Here is a 25,333-nt window from a genome sequence, read left to right as displayed (position 1 = left end):
TATGGCTGAAAAGTAACTTCTCAACAGTCTTTCCAAAATTTATTTTGGTGCTAGCCATGGGATTTGCTTCTCTAAGCATCCTATATATCTGGAATGTAAAACTGAAAATCCAATCGGACTCATATGGGAATATTACCAAGAACTCAATCGCTGTCAGCAAAATGGTTCTTATAAACGTTCCGCTTCAAATGACTTCATTAGTTGTGGGATCCTTACTCCCTTTCATTGTCTCCACCCTGTGCCTCGTTTACTCACTGACCTCCCTATTGAGACATGTCTGGAGAATAAAACATAATGACTCGGGGTTCAGTCACCCTAGTCTCCAGGCTCATATCAGAGCTGCCAGAACAATGACTCTGCTTCTCCTCCTGTATCTGAGTTATAGCGTTGCACAAATCTTTAGCTTGTTCTCCTTATTTAATGAAAATGATGTCCTCACATTGTTGTGCTGGTTCCTGACATTCTTCTTTCCAGCAGCCCATTCCTGCATTGTCATACAGTCAAGTTCCAAACTGAGGAAGGTCTTCCAAAGTAAAGGTGTGGATGTATTGGGAATGTCTAGAATGGAAGCCATTTAGAGTAGATCAAAATTTATATCATTAATGCCATTGCTAACGCTGCATTTTGACGCTGTCATTTTACCATTCGTGACTCTTTTACTGTCAATATAATGCCTGCTAAATATTGTGTACTCAGCTTGCACAAGAATGATTGTCTTTGGAAAAAGAAAACCTGTATATTATGCACCTGAAATTATATTTTCATTCCTACCCTTTTTGAAAAAAACCATCCTACTTTGTTATTGTGTTTTGACATCAGTACAACTCATTTGGAAGAACCTGGAGAAGAGATTAAATTAATGTCTCGGCTAATATTGCATCATTATATACAGGTTGTAAATATATTTCCTGCTCTGAATATTCTTATTAGTTTGTGTTTAATTTTATGTATCGTTATATATGGTCTGCATTAATTTAATTCATTAATAAGTCTTGTTTATCAACTAATATTTTGGTCTCAATGTCCTAGTGTTGTATAAGCTTTTCAAATCATTTAATATGTTGAATAAACATTTAAAATGTTTTTTTTATCATATAAAGCTAAAAAAATATATCATGTATAAAAGAATTTCACCAAAAAAATCTAAAAATTTAAGTGTTTATCTTTTTAAATAATATATGTGATGGACCGCTGGCACTCCGACTGAGTACCTCCACCAATCAATGCTCCTAGTGCTTGCCGAGGACTCCAAGCACTCCACCAGACACCATAAGCACTGCAGACCCAACTTCCAGTGATGCAGCTGCGCTGGGGTCTCGCTGCCCTTCACCCAACCTGGACCCAAGACCAGGATCCAGCTTTCAGTGGGTAGACCTCTCCTACTCCAGAGAGCATAGCAGGAATAAGCTCTTACAAGAGCTTATACACAAGGGGATTATTGTGATTATAGCAATCCCCAAGAGTGTAGTTATCCCATCCCCCAAACATGAGCCAAGACTTCATGAAGGGGTAAAGCAGGTATGTTTAATGCAAGCCAGCACTTACAATTTATACACACATTTAAACCCCCAACATCCTCATTTACATACAACAGGTTACATCGAGCACTATAGTACAAGGAAGGGTGGGGTCAGACAATAGCAAGGGCTGGTGGGAGATTGAGGAGGGACAGGGCAGCCAGTATAAACTGGTCTGGCAGTGTCCCTGGGACAACGCCTTGCTGGGGAAACAATAGGACAGGAAAAAGGGGGAGGGGAATAGGCACAGACAAGCAATACATTCAACATACTCCTCCTCTGTGTCTCTGGTACAGAAAAACACTAAATTTACAAACACCCCAAAAGTACCCCCGAGATCCATGGAAACCGCACAAGAGTCACATAGCCCTGATCTGGGTGACCAACATATCCAAAAATCACTCAGATCGATTCAGTGGTTTGTTTTTTTCATGGAAGTCACTTTTTAACATGTCTTTTTGAAGGGCTCCTAATCCTGGGGCAAGAGGCTGGCAAGCAGGCCCCTCCAAGTACCAGTGGCGAGGTTACTTTCACCACAATATGAAATCATTTTAATTGTTTATCCAAAATACTAAAATCTTTGGAAATCTTATCCAACAATATAGTAATTGAGGATTTTGTTTGGTAGTCTATAAGGCAATTTGGAATATTTTGCAATCCATAGAGTTTGGTACGTGATAGGATTAGGACGTTTTTAAATATTTGTTTATTCATAGATGTTAGTATCATTAAAGATGCTCCTAAATTATACAATGTCAGCAGTAAACACTATAGGATAAAAAAATGTAGACAAAATGGAAAAAATATTTTTTATAATCCCCCCAAAAACTGCATGTCACGTGCTTTGAAGACATAATATTGTTATAATAATTGTGTATTGTTTCTTAATAAATCTAAATTATAATACCTAGACTCATATATTCTTGTGCGTAGGTAGAGGGTAACTGTGTATGGGTATAACCCTGACCCTTGATAAACCCAACCTTTGTTTCCAATGAAAACACACCAGAGTTTGCTTTGGATTAAAATAGGCTTCAACTTCAACTTAATAACATAAAACACTATATACATAATTACTCAGTAAATAGATAAGTCACTGAGTACCACCTTGCCAACCAACCATAACTTAAGGGCAGATGCCCCCTTCCCCCCGTTCCAACCAGCACAAGGCCTTTTCTTAGGCATTCCATTGCGTAATGCTAACCACTAGCCGGTTAGTTGGCTCAGCGGGCATGTCCGTTATCCATCACTGTACCAGAGGTTAGGGGAGGGACAGCCCTACACATCAACTTTCTACGGACTGCTGGTCCAACCCCCGGTTGACAAGGGCCAAATGCCGCCACAAGACCCGCTGGTTTACCCCCTAAATCAGCAGGGCCACCCCAACACCACAGCCATGGCCTTCTCCAAAGCTTCCTGCAAAGCTAAATTAAATAAATCCAGCCCAATATCCATCAGGTGGACACCATCGCTAAGAAAATAAATCAAAGCATTATGCTTAAAGGTGCAATGATGCATCGTGAGACTCCTATTCCCTTCACAAAACATGAGACCCTCTTATTGAGCTTAATGCTGCCCTGTTCCAAAGACCTAGTCCCTAGTCCCCTGCCAGAAATTCAGAGAGAGCACCTCGGACCATATTAGAAACACCCTTGGAAATCAGAGCCAGAGGTCCACCAAATCCTACTAAATCTTCTCCCCCAGATCTCACACCGGAACAGTGCCAAGATCGTTTCCACCAGCATGTATTAAAATGATATCAGGAACACCGAGCAGGCCAGATAAACGGACCACTTAAGGCAACAGCTGCTCCCACCACATCCCCCGGGTACATAACCAATGGACTTCTGCTGGCGACAGGCCCAATTATAGTCCCCCGGGGTGAACTTGAGCCCGCAACTGTGCCCAATGGATGTACGAATGGCCGATAACCTACAGTCACTTTGCGGCACCTATAATGACAAAAGGGGAAACGGAATAAGTCCAGTTGGACGAACATATGATCGGAACCTCCCAGATTTCTATCTCCCAATCCTTTGGATAACCTCCTCAGCCAACCCTAGGCATGATGTCTCAGTAGCAGCCCATATGCGAAAGGAGTGTCCCCCAAACTCTGCCCTAGACAGCCTTAAAATCTCCAAGACCATGCGGAAAACCCTGATAAATTTAAACCAAGACAAAAAACTAGCATCCCCATGAAACAACAAAGGACCCTCGCCCCTCAGGCAAATCTCCCAGAAAGCATGAAGACATGCCGCAGGACAAACCATAGAGTTAGGGATGCTCCGTAATGTGACCCAAGTATCTCGTCCCAGAACATCCGTCTTAGACCTGTGTGGCGAAACCAACCTCGCCACTGGGCCCTGGAGAAGCCTGTTTGCTAGCCTCCTACCTACTGACTATGGCCCCTGGGTTATTTGGGGCATATTGTACTGTATATTGCTGCTACTGGCCCTTTTAACAGCATCTATGGACATATTGGGACTTTTGGGACTACTGTCCCTTTAAGACTGTGCTACATATTCTAGTGTACTGCCTGTAATATTATATGTGTATTTGTGTGTTAAGTTTAACCTGGGATATGTATGCAGCATTCATCTGATTGTTCGGTAGAATCACTCCATTCATTATATTGAGTGAAACTACCGAACAACCAGACCACCCAGGAATAAGTGTGCCTCCAATTACAGTTTGCAACAATGTTGCAAACGGGTAATTGGCAATCAGTGTAATGTATTCTTTGTCCTCTGGGTGGCCGCCATTCGGGAAACAAACACGTGGCGGCGGCCATCTTAAACTACCGAACAGCGGTGTTTTGCCGTCGAGTGTCTGGAACTAAAATCGGACACTTGACTAGGCAAACACCGCTGAGACCTCCATACTTCCAGAAATTCGTATAGAAACTACCGAATGACCCGCCGTTCGGTAGAAAGAACCCCACAAACAAGGGAATTCATTCAAACCCTCTCCATGCTCTATAACACAGGCAATTCGCCTGTTTTCATTCCCTTATTTGTGACCGACCGCAGGGCCAAAATGCATGGAACTGTTTTCGGATACTTTACCCATGCGGTCGGTCAAATCTTTGGAACCCCATATCTCACGAACCGTTCATCCGAATTACTTGAATTTTGAATATGTTGTCCCCCTGAATAAGAACTATCCAGCTGGATTTAAAGGTGTACCCCCTGTTTTTGGGGTACATCCAGAACTTGGCTGGAAAAGTGTACCGGATAATTGGGTTTAATGTTATCTGAGGGGAGGGGATGTGTGGGCTGAACCATGTATGTGATTGGTTATTTTATGCCTCCCCCCGGGTGTGGCCTGTATGTGTATTATTGTAATAAAAGCCAGGCTGGATGAGACAGTCCAGAGTTCCTGTTTTACCCTCAAAGTGATGTGTCGTCTCATTATTGGGGGGAAGGATTTATTGCATGCTGTTCCAGTTGACTGCTAGGAGTACAAGCCTATTCGTATGGTTCCTATTCAATGGTCTACAGCATTCATACGCTTGGGAGAATTTAAAAGGTTTCTCGGATTCAGTGATTGTGGTGTCTGCCAGAGTGCTTGGAGTCCTCAGGAAGCACTAGGAGCATCCATTAACGGAGGTACCAAGTCGGGGTGCCAGGTGATCCGTTACAACCTGCAAATTAGAAACCTCATGGCATTTGCTATGCCAAAAACCTCCCCAATAACAAACCCCCAGAGACCGATTTGGATGGGCTCAGCAGCTCGCTCACCCACATAGCCCCATAAAAGGCAAAGGAGAATGCCAATCGAAACAACGTCACTTCCAATGGGGAGGAACAAACCTGCTGCAGAACTGAGAATATGCCCACCATAAGCGCGCCAGAAACCGACCTCTGAGAATCAGAACGCTTTGGCCCTTTCCAACTTCCCAGACACAGCCGAGGAGGAACAACTCGAGGCCTCCCAGAACCAAATTAGCTGTAATAAACCCTGCACTCACTCACCATCCGACCGAAAACCACCAAGCTGCCTTTCAAACTCTAGCCACTTGCTCCATGCCTTACCATAATGATCCACAAAATCACTCAGTCAAACCAAGGCCCCACAGATACGCTGGACATGAGAAATCCATCTCGTCCGCCTCGGACACTGCCATCCATGAGAAAGAGGATCCGCTGTAATATTAGCAACCCCGGGCACATGTACATAGTATGCATTGAGGTGCAAACAGCACAACAACTAAAAATTAACCACAGGAGGGGATGAAGCAGACAAATTGTTGATGGCCTGCACAACCCCTATATTATCACAGTGGAAGACCACCCTGCGATTCTTGAGAAGATCACACCAGATCTCCACAGCCACCACAATAGGGAAGACCACCAAGAAGGCCAAGTTCCCACACTTCCCGCACTACCTACTCCGGGAATGTACTGAAACATTCGAAATAGAAGCAGGAAATCAAACAACCCATGGGCAAACACAGGTCAACGTAATAAATGCCCTGGAAGAAACAAGCCAACAGGAAGCAGCTGAAAGGCAGTCTCAATATCAGTGCCCCAGGGGCTGCCACCCGAACCATCCAAACCACAGCGTCAAAGGACACGTAAGACACCCTAGACAGCTCCTCATCATTATCACTATTCACCGAACCTCCAAACGAATAGGACAAATGGTGAATCAGCCAAAACTTACCCAACTCCTTCTTAGGCACCACCCCCAAAGGGGAGACACATAAGTGAGGGATTTGGCCATCCTCCCAAGTGACAGCTCTTTACTGAGCTTGTCAGCTACCACCTCAGGGTGATCCAGGACCGACTTGAGATTCTGACCGCCAGCCACAGGTCAATATCCATTTGACCCAACTGACGGATGGGTGAACTGCCAGCCGCTGGCGAAACTGTTCATCATAATGCCACCAGCTTAACCACCCATGCATCCAACATGCCGTCCATATGGTTTACTGGTAACAAAACAGGGCACAGTATTTGTCCGGCGCCTTCTCCCCTATAACACTGGCCAGGATCGAGAAGGCCCTGATCCAATTTCCAAATGTTTTGGGAATCTTGCGATACCTAAACTTGTCCTTATCCTTATCGGAGTCCTTGGACTCCTTCTCAGGAGGGGGCAAGTCCTACATGGGGAGTAGGGAGAAAATCTCAACAAATTTCCCTTTCCGAATTTTGTCCCGCACCTCCTGGCGCAAATGCAACCTCGGAGGGCCCGACCAGGACATATAGGCCGCCCCGTGAGTGGCCGGTACGACCTCAACACTTGGCAAACCTGCCGCGGCGCGGGAGAGTCAGAAGCCACCAACGGCTCACCCTGAAGGTCTCTTCTAGCCTCCGCATGACCCTCTACCAATGCAAAACTGGATTCACCAAAGGGCACGGGGGTCGATTGGAGTAGCAGAGCCGTAACCACCGGAGGCTGGGCCGGAGCTGTCACTTGGAATGGGAGCGATACCGGCGTAAGACACAAAACAAGGCCTGGAACATGGCCCGATCTGGAGCGACCTGGGAAGAAAGAACATGTGAATTTACATCCTTCCCCTCTTGAGCCAGACTGGCAGGCCCACTCCAGGGGGACTAGGAAGGCAAGGGGTGTCCGGAAGATCCAGACGGCACCCCCAGAAAGGGCAGGGGGCTAGCAGAGCTAGCAGGGGAAAGAGTAGGAGACATTTGCCTAACACTATGCCCAGCCACCACCCCCCCACCCCCCCCCCCCCGTCAGGAAGGGAGAACTCTGCCCCTCGGGGTACACTCTTATGCCTACTTACCTGCCTGGAGGCCCGTTCACCACTACGCTCGCTTTGACCATGGTAACCATGTGGTGGGTGCGCCAATGGAGAGAAAGCCACTGGAAGACCCTCAGCGGCCACAGAAAGGGATTCACCCTGCACATGGAGCACCATCAGTCAGTGTACTGCGGACCAGCCAGCCCGGGAAGAAGGACTGCAGCTCCTGGTGGGACTTGAGAAGGGGAAGACAAGGAGGCACGGACCACCATTGACCGTCCCGCTGCCCAGGGCCCACTAGGGAGGTGGGCCCACTAGGGAGGTGAAGCCCACTAGGGAGGTGAAGTGAGCCTCGCGGCCGCTCACCAGCATTTCCGCAAGGCCAGTTGTGCACTCCTGCTCCCAGGAGGGCCGAAGCTTCCCCTTGAGGGACAAAATGTTCCAGTGGCTGAGCTTGCCTCCAGAGGTCTCCACTACTGTAAGATGCCAACCTATTTATTCTAGCCCAACCAACCAACCCAAACTACTCCATCCACATCCCAAAACCACTTTACCATGTTCCTCTGTAAATACTCCCCTCACACTCACATGTCCCTGTTCCTGCATAGCTCCTCAGGGTCCTATTTAATACTATATTGGCTATACTGCTTATAAAGTATACAGCTGCCTTCAGTGTCATCATTTTTGCCATCCTGTTTTTTTTTACAAATCTTATAAAATTAATTATATGACCATTTTCACAATTTCATTTTAGTGCAAATTATTTACTTGTTTGTGTATTTTTGTTGATTTTACATTTTCCTAAAACTCTTCAGTGGGGAGAGAATTTCATTATTTGAAATAATTTGTTTATGACTGAATTGTGTTAATAAAATACTTGCACATGGCAAAAGAATGGGTTTCGTCCTTGTGGTGATTCAGTTTGGATGAATTTCACCCATGCAATGATTTCCAGAAAAATAATTTGGAGGAACCAGACAGCTCAAATATTGGCTAATCAGTGCTGGGAAGTATAGAGAAAATATAAATATTATGTACGTGTTTTACAGGACACTGGTAGGAGCATTACCCCAGTACACTGGTAGGAGCATTACCCCAGTACACTGGTAGGTGCATTACCCCAGTACACTGGTAGGAGCATTACCCCAGTACACTGGTAGGAGCATTACCCCAGTACACTGCTAGGAGCATTACCCCAGTACACTGGTAGGAGCATTACCCCAGTACACTGATAGGTGCATTACCCCAGTACACTGGTAGGAACATTACCCCAGTACACTGGTAGGAGCATTACCCCAGTACACTGGTAGGAGCATTACCCCAGTACACTGGTAGGAGCATTACCCCATTACACTGGTAGGAGCATTACCCCAGTACACTGGTAGGAGCATTACCCCAGTACACTGGTAGGAGCATTACCCCAGTACACTGGTAGGAGCATTACCCCAGTACACTGGTAGGAGCATTAACCCAGTACACTGGTAGGAGCATTACCCCAGTACACTGGTAGGCACATTACCCCAGTACACTGGTAGGAGCATTACCCCAGTACACTGGTAGGAACATTACCTCAGTACACTGGTAGGAGCATTACCCCAGTACACTGGTAGGAGCATTACCCCAGTACACTGGTAGGAGCATTACCCCAGTACACTGGTAGGTGCATTACCCCAGTACACTGGTAGGAGCATTACCCCAGTACACTGGTAGGAGCATTACCCCAGTACACTGGTAGGAGCATTACCCCAGTACACTGGTAGGAGCATTACCCCAGTACACTGGTAGGCACATTACCCCAGTACACTGGTAGGAGCATTACCCCAGTACACTGGTAGGAGCATTACCCCAGTACACTGGTAGGAGCATTACCCCAGTACACTGGTAGGAGCATTACCCCAATACACTGGTAGGAGCATTACCCCAGTACACTGGTAGGAGCATTACCCCAGTACACTGGTAGGAGTATTACCCCAGTACACTGGTAGGAGCATTAACCCAGTACACTGGTAGGAGCATTAACCCAGTACACTGGTAGACACATTACCCCAGTACACTGGTAGGTGCATTACCCCAGTACAATGGTAGGAGCATTACCCCAGTACAATGGTAGGAGCATGTATGTACGTAGTGGGGAATCGCGATGCAGCCTAGAACAAAATCTAACCCCATTAAACCCCCCAATAACGAAAGACCACTTAGTATGGATGAAACAGGCCACAGCATTTATTATCACAACTAAATTACTGCATAACACATCCATAACTTTATTTATTAAATCTCTTCTTTTCTGTAACCAAAACATTAGACATAAATAAGCATAAATTAACATATATACATATATAACTCCACCCATAGTGTTATACAGTGACCCAACCGTCCTTGCCAATAAAAACATGGAGTGGTTCCTAATCACCACTCTCTCTCACCTCCCCCCTCGTCATAAAAATCCTTCCAATGCCTGCCATCAGCCGACCTTATCCACGCTCGATGGGCACGAGACCTCAGGCAACCTAAAGTTAAACCTTTAGAGCAGGGGAGGTTTGAGACCTTAAAAAACTTGTTCATCTCATTCCATCTACTTAAACGTAACCTCAAACTCAATTGGCAAGGACATACCCCCGCCACAACCCCGCTGTTTTACGCCTAAAATCAGCGGGGGACCCCACCACAACCAGCCATGGCCTGTTCCACCCCTTCACGCAGCGCTAGAGTAACAGAGGTCAAGTCCGACCTCCAGCAAGCGCACCCCTCCCTTCGAGATACCCAGGCCACATTTGGCCAAACCCAAAAGGCGAACTGGAAGTGTTCATGTTTTAGTTATTCATTTTGTCCGTTATACGTTTAGTCATTTTTGTTATGGCCATAACAAACCTAGAAACCCATCTATTCTGATGACCGACGGCAGCGCACCAGGGCACTCACATTGCGGAGTGCACTGCCAACAGCCTAGCCCCTGGGAACCTCAGGGAAGAAACAGAATGCGTAACATGTCCCGATCGAAGAGCACCCAAGTCCTAAACCACCACCGACCCACGTCATTCCACCCAGGGATGACAAAACCTCTGGTACCCCATGAGGCGGGGGCAGCTAACCCCGTATGAGGAGGAGCCACACTCCCTTCACGTAGCCGGAGCCAGACCACCGAACCTCCGCCATTCGAGCCCTCTGAACCATCGGCACAGGCACGCCCAGCCTGGCGGTGTCTGTAGCCGCCCCCAACCAAAATAAATGCCCTTTGAATTCCCCACCATCCTTATCCAGGAAGTCGAGCCCCCAAGAGGAACACCCCAACTAGATGGACGCGGGGGTGAAAAACCCATCTCCGAGAAACAAACCGGGGAGGAGGCCGAACAATCCCAGGGACGGAACAGTACTCCCAACGAAAACAGGCAAATGACGGAACCCTGCACCGCCCCCGATCGGAACGGTATATTACAGACCATCCTGGAAACCCATTACAGCTTGGTAGGACAAAATACAAACAGTATATCTATATATGATACCTCCAAATTAGTGACAATGGCATCTAGATATACCCACACTTATCTGGTGTAGTTACAACAGCATCTCAAGGTCGTGGCCCAGTTCCTGACCTTTTACAACATATACATAGACACAGAGGGGAATGAGATACGGCTGTACATAATCTAAAACAGGAACAGAAAAAAAAAATTACATAGTGTAATACCGCAAAAGAAAAGATAATGCGCTGATACAAGATTGCACTCACAAGATCAAAGTGAATAAATCACCAGAACAAGTGCCTGCCCGGATAAGCTTGGGCGGCTGGACGTCTCCACTCTCCACTGGAACTCCAAGCGGACCAAAAATGGAATGAGACTTCAATAGAGGTAGGTAGAGACTTCCACAGCTTGGTAGGAGCCCAACCATTACCCCGTGCATCCCACCTACCCCAGGAGGATGCAGAAAGTCAACCCTGCAACAACCAAGAATTGCACAGATCCTATCGATGAAACAGCCAACCTCAACCAACTTACCCTTCCCAATGACAACAGCCATCGAGCTGCGAAACCTGAAGGAAGTCCATTCCAACGCTTACTCAACGGAACCAAACATGTATATGAGCAGTCAAATCCCGGAACCCAAAAAGAAACGTACCCATCCGTCCCGAACCCTCCAACCTTACTGGAGCGGGCCCCACGCCGCCCCAGAGATTGCCAACAGACCAGCTTCAGCAGACCGCTGGACCAAGTGACCACACCTCCACTGCCACACAAATCGACCCCGTGACACCTCCACCCGAGTACGCTCTATAATGAACAAGACAGAGCATCGGCCATCATATCGGTAACCACCGGACAAACCCTGACCAGCCGCCCCTAGACTCAAACAGCACCGAGCCAGAGTACCAGAGTACCTCCGGGGTATAGGGTACTGTAACATGTGAAAGACAGCCAGCATCACCCCACGATGGTCCCCAAGGAAAACCCACCCCCTTGTTCGTGAGCTGGGTACCACATGCCTACCATGCCACCAGAAAGGACACCAAGACACTCCAAGAACACCAGCGTCCGCCAGAGCCAGCGTATTGGCAAGAGGCAGCACACCCCCGAGAGCCCAAATGGCCCAAAACCTGCTGCGGCGGCGAAACAGTTGGAAGCCAGCAGAAAAGGACACAGGGGGCCAGATTGCACAAGCCAGCATTAGAGGAGGCCCAGCAGGAACCCCATACAGTCCCAAGGGCAACCCCAACAGGCAAAGCCCAGCGTACCCCGGAGAGCCCACGGGTAGCGCAGCCGAAACCCACAACGCCCCTCCAAGCCCCCGACGCCTCCTGCCTGATGCCCCAAACCGCAGCCAGGGGCACCGGCGTTTCCCTCACAGGAATTGATCCCACTATCCAGGAGACAAGAGCACACATCCCGACCCACGAATAAGGCCTTGGCCACGGAACTCAGAAACTCCAAAACACTATCCCAAGAAAACCACTGCAACAGCAGAGTGCGTACATGCGACACTGACGGCCCCACATAAGCGACATCGGGAGCAACTTACGTGAAGGAAGGTCCAAGAAGACAAATCGATTGGTCTCCGTAAAACTCTACTTAAAGGACCACTATAGTCACCCAGACCACTTCAGCTCAATGAAGTGGTCTGGGTGCCAGGTCCTCCAGGTTTTAACCCTTCAGATGTAAACATAGCAGTTTCAGAAAAACTGCTATGTTTACATTGCAGAGTTAATCCAGCCTCTAGAGGCTGTCTTCCTGACAGCTGCTAGAGGCACTTCCACGACGCTCAATGTGAAAATCGCATTGAGCACGCAGAACACCCATAGGAAAGCATTGAGAAATGCTTTCCTGTGGGCGTCTTTAATGCACGCGTGGCTCTGGCCGCATATGCGCATTCGGCTCCACTCGGAAGCTGACGTCGGAAGGGGGAGGAGAGGTCACCAGCGCCGAGGAAGCTCAGCACTGGATAAAGTTAAGTGGCTGAAGAGATTTTAACCCTTTCAGCCCAGTGGGAGGGGGGCCCTGAGGGTGAACGGACCCTAAGGATTATATAGTGTCAGGAAAACGGGTTTGTGGTCCTTTAATATATACCTTATGCTTATCCAAAAGTTATGTAGTTTTGGGCAATCCCACCACATGTACCTTACCAACCTAGGTCAATTGGATCTTTAACTATTTTATGTAACCAGACTGGGGTTACATGCCATCGGAATATTTATTTTTACATTTGCTCCTGAGACAGGACACACGCCGACATTTTTGCAGCTGCCTCCCAACTTTCCTCCCACTCTCCTCACTCAGAGTTTCACCCTGATTCCCATTCATTAATCTTAATTTCCCCATTTTGAGAGTTCTTCACTCAAATGCAGATATAAGGAAGAGATTAGGCCCTTTTTGTAAATCGTTTTATTACATACTAATTGTAGATTATGCTAGCTTTAGTGTACCTATAATCTTAATTTTATTAATGACAGGAGGCGAGTATTTGCATAAGTCTCTCTTTACTAGAACTCCACAGCAGCACAGAAAAAACAACCAATCAGAAAAAAGTTAGGTACTATAAAACTCCCCTCCCCATGCATCATTTCCTCTTTCAAGCTGCGACAAAACAGAATAAAAGGCAGAGAACATCATGGGGAAGAAACGAAGTCCTAGATACGATGAATATAACGATGTCCACCATCCGAGAGTAACCGTCAAGCTAGATAGTGTTGATGGACTGTAAACTGAAACGAGAGAAAAACAGAATCGAACAGGTTGGTTATCCAATGAAATGTACTCAGAATAAACATGTAGGTACCCAATGTAACAACCAAAATTAACCTTAATATGTAGATATCCCAACCCTACTTATGAAAAGAAACACAGACATAAGGAACAAGCGACAGGTGTCAGAGACAACAAACAGAGTTGCATACGTACCTGATAATCTAAACTATAACATAAAACAAGGGAGGGACAAGAATGGGTGGGAAATACTCGCCTCCTGTCATTAATAAAATTAAGATTATAGGTACACTAAAGCTAGCATAATCTACAATTTTATAACATGACAGGAGGCTTCGTATTTGCTGTTTCAACGCTCAATTCACCAATCCAACACTGTTTGTGTCGCTGGTATCTATTCCAGGAAATATCAGCGTAATCCTAATTGGACATTCCAAGTACGATAACTGACAGTAGACGTATCAAACAAAATGCCAGCCGACGAAGGATCTCAATTACGGAAAAAAGTACCATCCGCTGGTAAATCCATTGTATGTGGTTGCGACTTGTTTCCTAGCAGTCGGTCCATGAGCTGGCAAGCTGACCTATCAGCCACATTCCCGTAGCTGTAATATCGAAGGTCAAGTTCGGACTTGGGGACGCGAGAAGAAACTGTCACCATGTCTCAACTCCTGATCCGTAAGGCGGTTCCTCCGATTGTGTCAGGGACATTTGGCGATGTGGCCTTGCAGGTAGATCTCCAATCTCAAGGAATGTGCCCAAGTCCACTACCAAAATCGCACTAGAAACCGAGGAGGATCTTTCGTTCCTTCCTGTCTTACCCGGTGCGATGTCTCATCCGAGGATAAATTCATAATGCAGGCAAGAGTGTGGCCAAACTAGCCGTATTCTAAGTGACTCCAAGATTCCAAATGGACTGTGTAAACCTCGGACGCAGCAGAGAAAGACTCCAAAGGACGTCCATTCAGGGTTCCGAACTGAACTTACGTGGAAGGACGGTGGTCGACTATTCTGGGAATAGTGAATCCTGGAAACCTTCAAAGGAAAGGGAAATGCCAACCGGAACGCAGATTTCCATCCAGCAATGCCCTCGTCAAAGAGTGAAAGATGTCTGTAGGAGTCGGGGCACACCAGGTACCTCCGTAAAGTCTCGTAGATCTCCTCGACGGTAGTTGAAAAAGGAGGTTAGCGCGAATCCAAAAAAGACGGCTCCCGTGAGGGATTAATAGAGTATAGATGAAGGGTCCTCCATCTCCGAACCATGTTCACCAGGTATGCGCTCCGAGGAGACGGGGCAGTCACGCCATCTTATCCCAAGATCGTAAAGACCAGGGAAGTCAAGACAACCGTGGATTCCTGATTTACCATGTGACCATACGTACTGTTCTACCTTCAGACCGGGTAAAAGGCCTTCCTTAATCTTGTTACCCGAGCAAGGCAGTGCCTGTTTGCTCCATGAAGGTCTCCGTATCTCCTGACATCTTGACATGGGAGAAACTGTCTGCGCAGTTTGCACGTAATGGTCTGGATATCCAAAACATAAAGCAAACTCTGTATTATATGGTGCAGAATATGCCAAAAACCTGCACTCTCAAAATACCGGAGGACCATCCGTTAGCGTACCATCTCCAGGAGTGTGTGTAATACCTCTGTTATACCTCTGAGTATTTCTCGCGTGTTTTACAGCGGTCCGGATCCAGTAGATCCACCACAGGAGATAGAATAGAGGGATCTAGTCTAAACATGTAATTTCTGCATGACCAGGCAGTCCTCTAGAACGAAGTCAGTAGCGTGGATGTCAGCTCTAATAGAATGCAGGAGGGACGCCCCTCTATGTAGTCATCAATGTCTTGCACAGGCACAAGCCTGTGTGATGAACAAATGGCCGGTACTGTAGAGCGTCGGGTGTATGAGAGAGCCGCGCTCTCTACTACTGTGATCGCATACCGCGAGAGCGTCCGGCTGCTAGCCTGAGCGGGCCGCACCCGTTAGTAACCAACAGCAGAGCCTACATCCGAGACCGGTTCTCTCTATGAGAATGGGTCCACCCAATTTGTCCTCTGTATCCAGCCCAGTATCTGGTTGAGGGCGAGTGAGGGCTGCGCCCTCTAATAACAAATCAGTATCCGGTTCCGTATGAGAGGGTTCACCCTCTGTTCCTGAAAATAAATATACTCGGATCGAGGTGATGGAGGGCCGCACCCTCCCGTGGTGCAAATTAGAGTCCCTAGAGAGTCAGGGTGACCAAAACTGTAGGGTGCACCAATTAAGTGTCAGCATAAGGCTGACGGCAATCTGGGAAGACAAGGAATGGAAAACTATCAACCGACTATCCGGATCCCGTGCGCGCGCGCGGGGTCCTGGTAGACCGTTGGTAGTCCGAGGAAAGCTGGAGACGTTCTCCGCAATCCATGAGTGCCCGGGAGGTCGGAGGAGGCCAGTCAGGCCTCACGACGACCCGAGCGAATAGGAAAAGGAAGTCATGAAAAAACAGAAAAGCAACAATAAACGTAGATAAGAGAAAATACACCCATCCTATCTCGGATAGAATGTAAACAGCAGGCCGGAAGGTAAGAAAAGTAAATCCCACTGGACAGGGCCAGGAGCTAACCTAACGCAGGAAAAAACTACCGACCCTATAAGGACTCTGGGAGGCAGATACAGAGTAGCTGGTAAAGACAAGGAAAAAAACACCGCTTTCTCCTGTAGGAGTCTGAGTACCGGTCCCTGCCTGTGCGAAGTTCTCCTTGGAGATGTGCCGTCGCCGGTTTGGAGTAAACCGTGGATGTGTCCGGGGTCTTCATAAGAAACTTTGCCCTTCAGGCATGAGGTTTAGGGCCTTCACCCTTCCCACCATATTCAGATGGCCGTATACTGGTGTCCTCTTGAACACTATGGCAATGGCTTTTGCCTGGACACCTGCCTATCTCCATGTCACTGGTGCGCCCTGGGTTTCCTCAGTGATATTACCTCAGGCCTGCGGCCAAAAGGGGTTCGGTACCCATAGCGTAGGCCCGTCAGTAGGGCCTAGGCCCAGCAGGCCAAACGAATGGACACAGAAAGGTTAGCCAAGCAAATAGTCACAGACATAGCCGGCCATTCAAGTAGGCACCGACATAGCAGGCTATTCAGTGGGGCACAGACATAGCAGGCCGTTCTCATGGGCACAGGCATAGCAGGCCGTTCTCATGGGCACAGGCATAGCAGGCCATTCTCATGGACACAGGCATAGCAGGCCATTCTCATGGACACAGGCATAGCAGGCCATTCTCATGGGCACGGACATAGCAGGCCATTCTTATGGGCACAGACATAGCAGGCCATTCTTATGGGCACAGACATAGCAGGTCAATCTTATGGGCACAGACATAGCAGGCCAATCTTATGGGCACAGACATAGCAGGCCAATCTTATGGGCACAGACATAGCAGGCCAATCTTATGGGCACAGACATAGCAGGCCAATCTTATGGGCACAGACACAGCAGGCCGTTCTTATGGGCACAGGCATAGCGGGCCGTTCTTATGGGCACAGACAAAGCAGGCCGTTCTTATGGGCACAGACAAAGCAGGCCGCTCTTATGGGCACAGACAAAGCAGGCCAATCAATGGGGCACAGACATAGCAGGCCAATCAGTGGGGCACAGACATAGCAGGCCAATCAATGGGGCACAGACATAGCAGGCCAATCAATGGGTTGTGTATTACCATAATCTTATTATTAACATGAATTTATATAGCGCCTTCCAATTCCGTAGCGCTTTACAGTGGGTATTGAATGAGTAACGGGGACCTCTGAGTTCGGGTAGAGGTCCCTAAAAATTATAGATTCTCAGGGCATCTCGTGACCTAGGACCCTTAGACAATCAACCCTTTAGACAGCGTAATGCTGTGTGAGTAATTTGAACCGGGACTAGCAGTCCCTATGTGCCCAGCAGTCCAATAGTGGTATTCCAGCTGAATTGGATATAAGCGGAAGTATTCCAGTGACCATCATGTCCATAAATGTAAGGTACACTGAGCGCTACTGTCCATGAACTGTGGATAGGTATGCACATGCACACACGGATCTATTTGAATTATCTTAGCATATTATAGATTACCATCCTCATACCACGTGAAGGGTATTGTAATCACGGACACCCCAAGGAGTAGGGTTAAACAATAGCCAACACAATGACTCTCCCCAAGAACCTGATAAAATGTATGTTATCAGCGTAGACTCGTCTTCCATATCAGTTTGAGTCAGAGCCAGGTCTGTATCTTATATATACACGCCATGGGCAGAGACCTCATACCAGAGTAGTCCCCTCTGCGACCTCATAGCTGGGCCAGAAAAAATATACACTGAGAAGGACATGAATCCAAGAGCTAACTGGCAATGTACACACCCTGTACCGAGCCTGTATACTGCGTTCGTATACACCTGTTACTCGCAGAAATCTGCGATATACCCTGACAGAACGCACGGTAGTCAGCGATACGCACTGTCCGCAAAATTATCAGCGATCTGAGATACACACTGTCAGCAAAACTCACATGTCAGTAGTAAAACTCACAGCAGTCTGTGATACACGCTATCAGGAAAACTAAAACTCGAAGTACACTGTCAGAACAACTAAATCTGAGATCTACACTGTCAGAAAGCGCACAGCGATCTGTGGTATATACTGTCAGTAAAACCTGCAGTAATCTGTGATACACACTGTCAGTAAAACACACACCAATCTGTGGTATATACTGTCAGCATGATACACACTATCAGTAAGAGTCACAGTAATCCAAAGAACCTATCTAGTGAGGCAAAGGATAGGGGCAGAAAAACAATAGCTGAATAGTGCAAAAAATACTTCTAAAACCTATAATATATAGACACATAACCAGCTAGAACCATGGTACTTGGACATGGCCAAAACCAGATGCCATAAAAGTATAAAAATGTGCTTACCCCTTATCTAAGTGGCGAAATGGCTCTGCATGCTGAGAGCCAGAATCCCAGCGTGGAAAAAAAACCATGCGGTCCACCTACCGTGGGTGGAGTAGGGGCCGCGAACGAGTGTTGGTCGTGTGCACGTGTCTCCTGAAGGAGCCGGCCGCTGTGAGGCGGCCATGTGCGTGAGCAGGTCCGGCCGCCGGGTACTCGCGACCGATCGCGAGCAACCCCGCGCGGTGACAGGCTCACACCGGAGCTCGGGGAGTCAGAGGAGACAGCCAAACGGCTAGTCTCCTGACACCCTGAGCTAAAGCGCCCGCTGCCCGCGGAGGGCATAGGAAAGAGGGGGGGGGGGGGGGACAAAAAAGGGGGGGAGCGACCCTGGCAGCATCCCCAGAAACCCCCAGAAAAACCCCCACCGAAGGAAATCAGCCCCAAAGAAAACAGGGCCAATCAAACCAAAACAATAAGTTATAAAGCATATTAAATAGAAACGAAACACCACATGATAACTAGGTAAAATGCATAAGCCATAAAACTGATAACTACATATAATAAAAATAATATATAAAATAAATATACAGCCTATAAACCAAATAAGAGCAAATAATATATGTGTACATAATATGACAACAAAAGAAGGAATATAATATATAAAATAAACAAATAAAGTAACTATAAGCAGAAATATAAATCCTAATAAATCACAATAAATCCCAAAGCCACCCACTATAAGCAGGAGGCAGTGGTACTCTGACCTGTACTGATGCAGAGCAGCAAAGAAAGAGGGAATGATGCATGGGGAGGGGAGTTTATAGTACCTAACTTTTTTCTGATTGGTTGTTTTTTCTGTGCTGCTGTGGAGTTCTAGTAAAGAGAGACTTATGCAAATACGAAGCCTCCTGTCATGTTATAAAATTCAAAATACGTAAGAGATAAAATTGCTATTTCTTTGATTACTGCAGAAAGTGTAACATCTTTGTAATTGAAGGTAACAGAAGAAGTCATGAGTTTCCAAGTGTGTGCCCAGACTCAGGCCTTCAAAGATCTAAAACGGTTCCCTCCAGCCAAAGGTGTAAATATTGCAAGACACCTGCCTCCCTAATACCTCCAAAATCATGTGGTCTCATGCCCGGGGTAAAGAGTTTATTGGGAAAAATTGGAGTTATAGGAGATAGGGAATTTGCCAACTAAAATGTTGTTCTTAGCCTATCGCAGATATATGAAGAATTTCAAATAGATGGGCAGACTAAAGACTTTCTGATGGGTTTATCTAATTAAATATAATAGGAAGGTAAATCAAATCCCAAAAGATCTGCTTCCAGACCCACCCATCGTCTTTTTCCTGGAGGTGAATGCCACATTATGATTTCAGACAGCTGTGCGGTATAATAATATAAGAGAAGATTTGGAAGTCCGAATCCACCCCCATTTTTTGGTCTATATAAAAGGTTTCTAGCTAGTCTGTGGCATTTATTCATCCACATGGAAGTGTTTATTGCTCCTTTTAAACTATTTAAATCTCTTTTGGATATTTTAAGAGGTCATGATTGCAATAAAACCAAAAGTCTTGGTAAAGTATGTATTATTCTTAACCAGGAGAAAGGTTTAGTCTGCCATTCTTTTAGTTCTTTTTTTAAAGTTTCCATAAGGGGAATGAGATGAGCCTATCTGAATGGCCAGATAACAGAAATAATCTACAAAAGAGATACCAAGTTCTGTGCTTAGTTTGATAACTTCTGTGTCAGGAATATTAAATAATATTGCTCTTGATTTGGAGCAATTAATCTCATATCCTGAAATAACTCCAAAATGATTTAATAGTTGCAATAAAGCTGGGAATGACTGATCTGTATTAATAATATTGATAATCAATAATAGAGAGCATCAGCGTAAGCTGCCTTGAGTTATGGAGTTTTACATTGCAGGGCTAAGGGGGGCAGCACCATTGCACTGTATTTCCTATAGTGACCCGTTATAAAAGTTGTATTCCTTACACTTTAGGTCCCGCTGGCCCCACCCTCCCTTATGGCCCCCTAGCTCATAAATGGTTAAAAACACTTTATCTACTCACCCGATTCTAGAGCAGATGTTCCTTGGCGCAATCAGTCTCCTCCAACATCATCCGACGGGGGGCCAAATCTAGTGGTATAAAGCCACTGGAGGGAGCAGTCTTAGTACTGCAATGTAATCATTGGGTTTCTCTAAAACTGGAATGTTTTTTGACATTGCATGGCTGAGAGGTACAGGTAAAGCATAGCACTCCTGTCTGACTCATTAGATATTTTACCTTTTAGCTGAAACCAGCAAAGTGAATTGTTAGTGTAGGATTCTCTGACGTTGCAGATATGCTAACAATCTAATGGCATTCGGAGGGATATAAAAATCTCCCGTTATTTAAATGTGCAGAGGGATTTGGAATAGCGCACAAGTAACTCTTTTCTGTGTTTTTAATGGTATGTTTTGGGGCTGATTTGCACTATGTCATTGCTACCGCCCAGGATTGTGGGAGTCTGAACGCAGTGCTTCATTTTGTGAGAATGGTCATTACCGGCCTGAAAGGAGGAGGCGTTGGTAGTGGTCTGCGCAATGAGACCAGCTGGGGGAGATATAGCTTGTGCCTGTTCTCAGTGAGGAACCTTCTCTGAGGTGACAGACCCACATCCACAGTGGCCGTCACGAATATTATAAAAAATAGAAAACAGATTAAGATTTTTATTTATTTTTTAATATTTATTTATTTTTTTATATATATATATATATTATTATATTATTTTTTTTTTTATATACATGAAATATGTTTTCATATTTCAATATGTGGAAATGTATTAAATCATTTTGAAAGCGTATCCAACAATATTAAATCAAGTCCCAAGTTAGATGATGTTTGTTCTTCAGTCATATGTTGAGATTTGCGACAGATAAAAAAAAGGAGGTTTGGGGGTACACTGAGAATATGCATTCCTAATAGAGGTGCACATATATATATGCAAAATGCAGATTAAGGAACAGCAAACACACACAAATATAGTTTTTATATAGCATTTCTTAATATAGTCTATTTTAGGATATAAATATGGGTGTTTAGTCAGACCATGTGACTACGCCAAATTTAGTTCCCCACGGATTCCCTTGGAATGAGCCGCTGTCTCGAGGTGCCCCTTCAGAGGTGACTAAATGAAAGCTTACATTTGAGGAGAGTCTCTGGAAGTGGTTTAAGCAGTCGGTATTGCAGTTAGCATGATGATCTGTCATAATAAGGTTAATATAGGACCCACCGATATTGACTCAACGGTGGGCGTAGCACGGCTATGTGGTGTAACTAAAGACCCATATTTGTTTGATAATACAGGTGATTTGTGTGTCATCTGTTGTTTTTGTATATGAAGAACTTGCCATAGTTTGCATTAATGCAAATCTCACACGTGTAGCAATAATAGCAGATCGCCATAGCAGCGGAGGGGGATGGGTCAGATAGAGTTACACTTTCCTGGTTTGGATTGAATGACTTCCTGAAGTCCCGTCTTTAGGAGAATGACATATTGGTGTCTATGGACAATGTTAGCCAGACACAGGTTTAGGAATCGAACTGATCCTGTGCTGTTAGTGACAGCCGTTATCTGGAATAAAAATCACGTAAAGTGTTGTAGTGTCCCTCTCATTCTAGTATAACGCTACTATCTGGAACCCCACCACAAACAAAAAGAGGGAAATGTATAAAACTGTGACAACTGTAGCAATATCGAGGCACACATAGAAAATTGTTCATTTTTTTAGATCACTGTATTTCACTACAATTCTACCTGGCTTTGTTTCTTATTATCTGTCATGTATACAAGTTACAAAGTGAGAATAAAAACATAGAGCGACAGTAACGTTACAACTATTCCCCTTATTATCCTGGCACAGGAATCCCATTCAGTTCTCATCACAGTAAGAGTAGAAAATGGGCGGAGGATCCCGCTCACCGCTCTGTTATAGTGCACTAACTACAAAATCAGTTTACATTAAGTTGTTATTGTCACACAACATAACTACATTTAGAAACTAGATTTCACTCAGTAACACTCATTTTTTGTATTTTGTTGACCTGATGTAATTTGGAATGGTGTCCACCATTTCTAATCGTTATTAGTGCTAGTTATTTATATATATATTCTGCAGCACTTTACAATTATTCAAGAGATATATATACGAACAGCTTAAACAATGTTGACAGGTACGGGAGGAGAAGAGAAAGCCTTCGCAAGAAGCTCACAATCTCTTTTAATATTAGTGAACAATTTGCGTTTTCAGGAGCGAAGATTCCCATTTAGAAACATTTTGTATAGTATAGGGTCATTCTAATTAGTAACGAGCATTTCCTCCATAATACCAAGACATTCTCAAGAAAAGTAAATGCTAACTTTGACCTTTTTAAAGTTTATACCAAACCTTAGATGCAAATGGCTTCTGAGAAAGTACATTACTACATAACAAGATACAGACATGCATACATGTTTAATAAATGCATAAATGTCAAATTTAGGGTATAAAATGTCTAATCGCAAAATCTTTATCAGCAATGTTTTCAGTTCGTTAACTCTAGTTGTAAATGAGTCTGTGTGTGTGTTCGTCATTTCAGATGTAATATTCTTTATTACCGTAGTCTCTGTATTCCGTTAATATATTATAAATAGAATGTGACGGGATATTATTATCACTCTATGGTCAATGGAAGCCACATGATATATCAAGACTTGGACCTTCTTGCTGAACGAGGCAGCTTTAGACTAGCCAGTCTTTCTACAATGTTTCAGAATGCCCTCGCAAGCCTGCTTCAGTTTGGAGTTCCCCATGATAAGAAGTATAGATTCAACTGTGGAAAACGAGGCCATTGCAATAAAACAAACCCAATATAAGGGACTAATCATTGGAAGATATCCAAGAGCTACCTCTACCACATAGAAGATTAGATAAAGAATGAGGAGGGATGTCATAGTCCGTGCAGCTGTTTGATGGGCCTTCAGACTGGGGCCACCAGATTCCCCCATGTTGTCCTTCATATGGCGTGTATGTGAGCAGAGAGAAGTAATAATTCGACCTGTTGTGACCATCACCACCAAGAATGGGACAATGCAGTTGATGACCAGCGAATACAAATTATAAAGAGTGTTTATTTGGTACCCAGTTAATTTTGTCGTTTGGTTAGTTGCAAGGACAGTGGTGGTATTATCAGCATATACTTCTGTTATTGTCCATATCAAAGGGAGGCAGCTAACAAAAGATATTATTTGAGATATCAGTATCAGCCAAGGAACCACACTGCTAATATTCATTTTGAGCCATGAAAGACAGCCATCTTTAAAACTTATTATTTTTAAGAAGAAAAACAAGCAGAGCCAAGCGTTGAGCCAGGAGCTGGAGAAGATGGTGTAAGACATTATATAATAAATTATGGAGAAAATACTGTTGTTCGTAAACAAGATTTCTTTGAAAAAGACAATAAAAATAGTAGTGGCAGCATTCACGCATGAGAAACCCATGTTTGAGAAGGCCAAAGCTACTACAATGTGGTCAGAAGAATTCAGAGTCTGGCCTTTCATCCAAGCTTGCACATTAACCAAGATTATGAACACGTTGGTCAGTGCCCCGAGGAATGTCTCCGCGATGAGTATGATTAGAAATATATCAACAAACGAAGGTATAACAATGTTTTCTAACCCCATTGTGTCTTCATAAAAAAATTCAGGTCAAACACAGAGGTGCTATAGTTTACCTGGAGGGTTTTTGTGATGCACTTTCCAAATCCAGTCTCCAGTGGATTGAGAAGTCCTAAAGTATAACGTATCCAGAACATATGACTAATAGGGCAGAATTCTTTTAGACTTTTATACTGCAAGTGGTTTAGGTTGGTGATGTCATTAGGAACAATCACATGCATTTTTCTTATCCCTGGATTAAGATAAATGCAAAAATCTCTAAAAAAAATTCTCCCTGTGCGTTTGTTCGACATTGACGTCTATAGAACTAAAGATCTTAAGACTTTTATGAAAATATGCACAAGGGAGAATTTCTTCATGCCATATCAGTGTCACACTCACACATTCCTAGTATATCAGCGTCACACTCACACACCCCCAGCATATCAGTGTCACACTCACACATCCACAGTGTATCAGCATATAATTGTCCCAATGTAGAGGTCTCACACACCATATCCACTGTAAGTAATATCCTCCATTTTTCATTAAGGCTTTCACACCCAGACTCCTGATTCTTTTTTATTATGTCTTTCCAGGTGTTTGGCATCTCCCCCAATAATATCACATCCTAGTAGGGTGTGTAAATATTTTAAATCTCCCTGTCCATTACCTTTATATCTCCCCCAGCTCCCCTTTGTCTCGGATCCTCTTTGTAACCTTTAGATTGAAAGCTCATGGGCCATTTGTATTAGTGCTTGTTATAAAAGGACTGTTAATGCTATATCTCAGCTAACATCTCGGTCAACGTCCTCTATTCCTTTTGTATTGGTTTGTCTATAGTGTACTCTCTATTTTTACCCAATTGTACCTCGCTGCACAATATGTTGGCGCTTTATAACTATTACAACTAATAATAATAATAAAAATAATCAATATCACACTACCATGTCCCCATTATATCAGCATAAAATCTTGTGACAATTCGGCCCTGATGTCTCTGGCACTAACGGTCTACCAGTTCAGACCTGCTATTTTTGCCTAACCTGCAATGCTTACTGTTCAACTAACCCCAAGGTCATGTTTACTTGGTAGTGGACTCACTGGCAACACAGTGGTTGTATGTGCCGGCTGTTACAGAGTATACTAACTAGCTTGTTCCACTAGTAATACACTTCAATGAATATGTTTTTTAATGGATCAGCCCGACTTGCACTTTTGTGGATTTTGAGACCTCAGAAAGAGACAAGACAACGCACGTCTTGCTGACAACTTGCTGACTCACTCTATTCTGGAGCC

At 45.0% G+C, this 25,333-nt stretch overlaps 1 protein-coding gene across 1 annotated transcript; it reads right to left on the bottom strand.

Moving 5' to 3' along the window:
- Window positions 1-23,125: 23,125 nt before the first annotated feature.
- LOC134571404 (taste receptor type 2 member 40-like) lies at window positions 23,126-24,061 on the bottom strand. Its single transcript, XM_063429609.1, has one exon. It carries the CDS (start codon window positions 24,059-24,061, stop codon window positions 23,126-23,128), a length of 936 nt encoding a protein of 311 aa, XP_063285679.1.
- Window positions 24,062-25,333: the final 1,272 nt, after the last annotated feature.

This window comes from Pelobates fuscus, chromosome 8 (genome assembly GCF_036172605.1).
Source record: "Pelobates fuscus isolate aPelFus1 chromosome 8, aPelFus1.pri, whole genome shotgun sequence".
Classification (NCBI taxonomy): domain Eukaryota; kingdom Metazoa; phylum Chordata; class Amphibia; order Anura; family Pelobatidae; genus Pelobates; species Pelobates fuscus.
The sequence above is the reverse complement of the archived record's forward strand: the minus strand, read 5'-3'. Positions and strand labels throughout refer to the sequence as shown.

Excerpts from the sequence above, each read along its gene's own strand:
- LOC134571404 (XM_063429609.1), bottom strand. The coding sequence starts at position 24,061 with ATGGGGTTAGAAAACATTGTTATACCTTCGTTTGTTGATATATTTCTA.